Source organism: Pongo pygmaeus, chromosome 10 (assembly GCF_028885625.2).
Source record: "Pongo pygmaeus isolate AG05252 chromosome 10, NHGRI_mPonPyg2-v2.0_pri, whole genome shotgun sequence".
Lineage (NCBI taxonomy): Eukaryota > Metazoa > Chordata > Mammalia > Primates > Hominidae > Pongo > Pongo pygmaeus.
This window is the reverse complement of record NC_072383.2, coordinates 106202149-106208148: the sequence shown is the minus strand read 5'-3', so window position 1 is coordinate 106208148 and position 6000 is coordinate 106202149. Positions and strand designations below refer to the sequence as shown.

At 44.2% G+C, this 6000-nt stretch overlaps 1 protein-coding gene across 2 annotated transcripts in view; it reads right to left on the bottom strand.

Moving 5' to 3' along the window:
- Nucleotides 1-323: 323 nt before the first annotated feature.
- The window catches only part of ABTB3 (ankyrin repeat and BTB domain containing 3), a 346648-nt gene continuing 340971 nt past the window's right edge, over nt 324-6000 (bottom strand). For both annotated transcript variants that reach the window (XM_054442678.2, XM_054442680.2), the window contains one exon: nt 324-2460. In XM_054442678.2, the coding sequence (XP_054298653.1) occupies nt 2251-2460 (210 nt within the window). In that variant the 3' untranslated portion in view covers nt 324-2250. The remainder of the gene's footprint in view (nt 2461-6000) is intronic.

Here is a 6000-nt window from a genome sequence, read left to right as displayed (position 1 = left end):
TGACAGCCAGAACTCCACCCTCTGCAGGCGAGTTCTCTGCCTTAGGCAGTTCTATGGCAGTGGCTCAGATGGTGGCACCTGTAGTTTCTCTGCCTGATGGGAAAAATATCCAAGGGCATCACTCAGAAGTGTATGTAGCGTGGGGACTAGGGCTTGGCTGCCACACCGCCAGCAACAGGAACATTTGTCTTTTATCTGGCATCTTCATTTCCCTTGGCTTTTTCTGCAGGGCCACATTGTCCAATCTCTTCACTGAGTGAAGTTCTGAGGCTTGAACTGTTGGGATAAAGAGCCCACTCAAACCACACACATGATGCACGGCCTGGGAAAATCATTTCTTTTAATGACAGAGAAAGCACACCAAACAATAACAGAAGCCCCATTGGGAGTTGCCACTGTACAAATCAATGCCTGGAGGCCCTGAACTAGCATTAGACATTCACAGGGAAATCAGCTGAGGTTAAGGAAACATCCACGCAGCATCTCTGAGGATACAGAAGAGGGAGGAGGAAGGTGACAGCCGCAGTGCACACGCTGTGTATCTGTAGCTTGGACTCTTCTTCAGGCAGTTCTTGTTTTCCTTCCACATTGGATGGTAGGGGCTGGGGGAGGTTTGCAAATGACCATGTGGAAGAGAGGCCTTGTGTATCAGCCTCACAGAAGAGCCAATACTGTAGACAGATGTCACCCAGATGCTCCATGGGCCACGCCCATGAAGCGATGTGACATTGGTCCTCTGAACAATCATTCAGGGAGCTCGTACAACAGAAGAACAGTGGCTCCTTCACAATCTAGGTTCTGGCACAACTTCCTGAAGGCATGCTAGGAAACAGGTTTATCAACAAAACTTGGCCGTCCCCAAGGGTAAAAGTCATTCTCCTAGTTTTTACTGCATGTATCTAGGTTTCAAATTAAAGAACGAGAAGAAAGGCCGCAACTGAAAAGTTATCTGGAATATTGTGGCACTTTACCAATCTCTTTTGCTTATAATATATGGCAGAGCCAACGAAACCCTGTTGATATAAACTTTCATTATAGTAATCCTGTACTGTACACTCTCAGAATACAGAAAGAACCCATCCTATCATACATGTTTCATCTTTAAAAATAACCTAACATAGTCATACTCTCTGGCTAGTAACAAACTATTAACATCTTCTGAGAATACAGAGAAAACTCTGGGATTAATAGTAAATTCTCTGACGTGCTGCCCCCCCTCCCCCCATTCAGCATCATCTATGAACACATTTCTGCAAAAGCATCCCCAAATCATCCATAACTAGGAAAAGAAATGGATATGTTGGTTTCACCAAATGGAGTTTTAGCTAGAAATGATGGAACATTTTTACCTTGGCAAAAATGAAGCACAAACGTAACATTTCACAGGTTCGGGCCCATGCAAATGCATGTTATGTGGGGGTGTTTTATTCTCACCCCGAAACCACGATTAGCATGCAGGTTGCTTTCAACTATTGAATTAGAGATACTTATTGGCAGTGCACCTCTTTTGTGTAATCATGATCACTAAGGCAAGATTATTTCAACTTGTTTAGAATATCAGCAGTATCTTATCAGATGCACGTTTACACAGTGTGGACCTGTGACTTACTATTTAAAAAAAAAAAAAAAAGAAATAAAGAAAAATCTCAAACACAGATCCCTAAACACAATTTAGTTGAAAACGAACTGTTAAGCTTTTAGAAATATATTTTAAACTACAAGACTGCCCTGTTTTTGTTTTTTTTTAAACGAACATTTTAAAAAGTTCCCACCCCTAAAAATTTGCCAAATTATTTCCTCATTATGGGTCACAGCCTCACCAATTTGCTACCATGGTTGACGTTTGCTGAAGCACAGCTACCAAGGTCCTTAATGTGTAATACAATCTCTTCAGGGTTGGTACGGTGAAGTCCTCCAACTGTCAACCTGGAACCTGAGTGACCTTTAAAAGGCCTCAATCCATTCACTGGACAGTGGTCCCCGGCAGTGGGTGTTCAATGGTCCTAGGGGTGCTTTCGATTGGGGTTAACTTGGTTGTCCACTTGCCCATTAAGCTCTGGACCCAGCTGATCTGATCTGCAGACCAGTGGAAAGTCCTTTGTTTTTCAACAGGAACACGTGGGAGCAGTAGAGGCAGCTCCTTGGCCCAGCCAAAAACAGGTGCCAGGTGGAATTTGTCTGTGTTTGTGTAAAGCCAATGCGGCAGGAGAACTGGAAGGTTCCCGGGAAGCATTCCCTGCACTGGGTGTTTCATACCACGGAACCTTTGGAAGACGACAAGTGGATGGACTGAATTCTGATGGCCAACGTCCTCTGTAAGTCCTGGAGCACATCCTGGCCGGTCCCTTCACCATTTTTGTCATACAGGAGCTGCTTGAATGCTTCGTTTTCAATGAGGACCATCATGTTTTTGAGAAAGTAGCCTTCGCAATATGCTGAGAGCTCTGTGACTCCAAGAAACTGTGGAGAGTGGAGAGGAAATGGGAGATGGTTACGCTTCCGAAAAGCACCTTTCAGATTATGCCTTCAGAGCTAATGATGGCACACACCTGCTAAGGAAGACTGGCTGCAGAATGTCTCTGATTCCCCAGCACACACCCATAGGGTGTGACTTTGCAGCTCATCCTATCAAAGGGTTAGAGTCCATTCCTCCACTCCTTGGCCTTGTGCCAATCAAATCACTTCTCTGGGCCTCAGTTTTCGAGTTACAGAAGCAAGGGGGTGGACTACAGGGGTATCATGCTCTGCTGTGCCATTTAGGACAGGGATGCATGTGGTAATTCTGTGGTCTCCAAGAGGCTTATAAAGCTTGATGAAGTTTATCAGTGAGTGGGCTAGTTATCCCACAAATGTCCATATAGATGCACAAATCCTGGAGCTGGTAGGGATCTTAGCAATCCTTTCATTCTTTTTTTTTTTTTGAGACAGGGTTTCACTCTGTTGCCCAGGCTGGAGCACAGTGGCATGATCTTGGCTCACTGCAACCTCCACCTCCCGGGTTCAAGTGATTCTTCTGCCTCAGCCTCCAAGGCGGGCGTCCAAAAGTACTGGGATTACAGACGTGAGCCACTGCACCTGGCTTAGAAATCTTTTCATTCTTTCAACATGAATCCTGCTCTTAGAATCACAGAGTACAAGGCTTCCTGGTACAGGTGGGGAAACTGAGGCTCAGAGTTGCCTATCTGATTCTGAGGACACAGTGAGCACCCCCAACCAGCACACCTGGCACTTGCTTTGTATATTAGTGTCATTCAGCACAAGTTAGTGGAAAATAAAAGCATAATATATACCTACATTGATAGTATTTGATAGTATTTATTGAATGGTGACTGTATATCAGCCTCTGGCCTATCTCCACACAACTAATTACTAACAGAACTGGGATTGGAGCTCTCATTCCCTAGACCAGTGGTTGGCAAACTATAGGCCTGAAGGCCAAATGTGGCCCACCACCTGTTTTTATAAATAAAGTTTTATTGGAACACAGCCATACCATTCATTTACATATTCTCTGGCTCCTTTTGCAAAATTGAGTAGGTACAAAGCCAACTATGTGGTCTGGAAAGTTGAAAATATTTATCTGGCCCTTTACAGAACATTTCTGCTGACCCTTGTCCTAGATTATTTTTTTGAGGGCAGAGACCATGTCTAATTTTTTTTTTTTTTTTGACAGAGCCTCACTCTGTGGCTCAGGCTGGAGTACGGTGGCGTGATCTCTGCTTACTGCAGCCTTGACCTCCTGGGCTCAGGTGATTCTCCTGCCTCAGCCTTCTGAGTAGCTGGGACTAGAGGTGTGCGCCACCATGTCCGGCTATTTTTTTGTGTGTGTGTATTTTTTTTTATAGAGATGGGGTTTCACTATGTTGCTCAGGCTGGTCTCAAACCCCTGGCCTCAAGTGATCCTCCCACCTCAGCCTCCCAAAATGCTGGGATTACAGGCGTGAGCCACTGTGCCCAGTTCCTCTAATTTCTTATTATATTCTGATGAACACAGCTCCTAGGAAATACTGGCTACTGAATAACACTAGTGAATAAATCCTTTGGTTTCCAGACCTGTGTTCTTTCTATCATGATGCACTGTTGAACTTAACCACAACAGCTGAGATTCAATCTGATGAACCAGCTTGTTCTTTTTCTCAAGAGACACCCTGAAAGGGCCACAAGGAGCTCCAGGGCCTCCTTTCATGACTGAATAGTTTGGGAAAGGTTTACTAGGAAAAAAGAGCTGGCTAAGCCATGCATTTGTGGAATGGGTTTCTCCTCTGTATAAAATCTCACAGCTGTCTCAAACGGTTAGATGTAATACAGAGGTAACGTTGCGGAGGTCCTGGTTGACATTTGGAACGTGGCTCTTAGCATCTAAACGCCTGTATTTCCTGGAGTTACAAACTCAAGTGTTGTTTTCTTTCTTTACCACTCTTTTTACTAAACTAGCCTCTATTTGCAGCACAATCTGCCAGTAATCAAATCCACATGGTGTGTGACCATTAGCGGGCTGCAGCATCCACAGCACAGGGGAAGCAGTGCACAGAAAGGACAGGGGCGGCTGGCATTGCCCTGCCTTCCACGTGACTATCATAAAGGGCAGATATTTATCTTGGAAACACTCCAGGTAGTGGCCTGGAAGGCGGAGGCAGAGCTGTTGTCTGTAAAAGCCAAAGCCCTGTCTGCAAAGGGGTGTTTGTAGGTCTCTCTCTCTCTCTCTATATATATATATGTTTGAAAGAGGCAGTTTCTCTGCCATAGGTGGTCTAAGCCTGTATTCCCAGCCAGGGCTCCCAGTGCATCAGGCGACATTATTAAATCACGAGATATGCTACAGAAGCTGCCTGACAACGAACTTGAAAAGATTAAAATGGGATTGTGAAACACTGGTAGGCCACAGAACAGCCACTGTGGATGTCAAGTTCATGGGGCAATTTGAGTGACCATGGTCAAGGAAGAGGGCAGAGGAGCACAAGGCTAATCAGGCTCTCTGCCTTGGTACAGAGAGAGAGAGCCCTCTCTTCTGCAAAGTAATCAGTTTAAGATTAAAAAAAAAATGCTTCTGTCCTGAGAAACCAGATTTTGGTATAATCCTCATTTAACTAGAACACCAAGTGCGTGTGTGTGTGTGTGTGTGTGTGTGTGCGTACAATGGAGACTGACTGTACTTTTTGATTTACTGATAGCCAATCAGAAAATCTTGAGTATCAAGGATTATTGAAAATATTTCCAACATTTATTAAGCCAGACAGTAAACACAGGGTTAAGAACCTGTGCTTTGGAGTGAGACAAATCTGAGTTCAAAAATCTCAGTACTACACTTCTGGGAATATACCCCAAATAACTGAAAGCAGGAATTTGAGGCCAGGAGCGGTGGTTCACGTCTGTAATCCCAGCAACTTTGGGAGGCTGAGGCTGGTGGATCACCTGAGGTCAGGAGTTCAAGACCAGCCTGGCCAACATGTCAAGCATCTGTCTCTACTAAAAATACAAAAATTAGCCAGGCATGGTGGCGTGTGCCTGTGGTCCCAGCTACTTGGGAGGCTGAGGCAGGAGAATCGCTTGAACCTGGGAAGCAAAGGTTACAGTGAGCTGAGATCATGTCACTGCACTCCAGCCTGGGTAACAGAGTAAGACTCTGTGTCAAAAAAACAAACAAACAAACAAACAAAACCCCCCCCCAAAAAACAGGGATTTGAACAGATATTTGTACACCCATGTTCATAGCAACACAATATTATTCACAATAACCGAAAAGCAGAAGCAACCAAAGTGTCTATTGATAGATGAATGAATAAACAAAATATGGCATGTATATACAATGAAATATTATTCAACCTTAAAGAAGAAATTCTGACACGTGCTACTATACAAATGAAACTTGAGGACATTATGCTAAGTGAAATAAATCAGTCACAAAAAGACAAATACTGCATGATTCCACTTATGTGACACCCCTTGAGTAGTCAAATTCATAGAGACAGGAAGTAGAATGGTAAATACACGGGCCTGGGG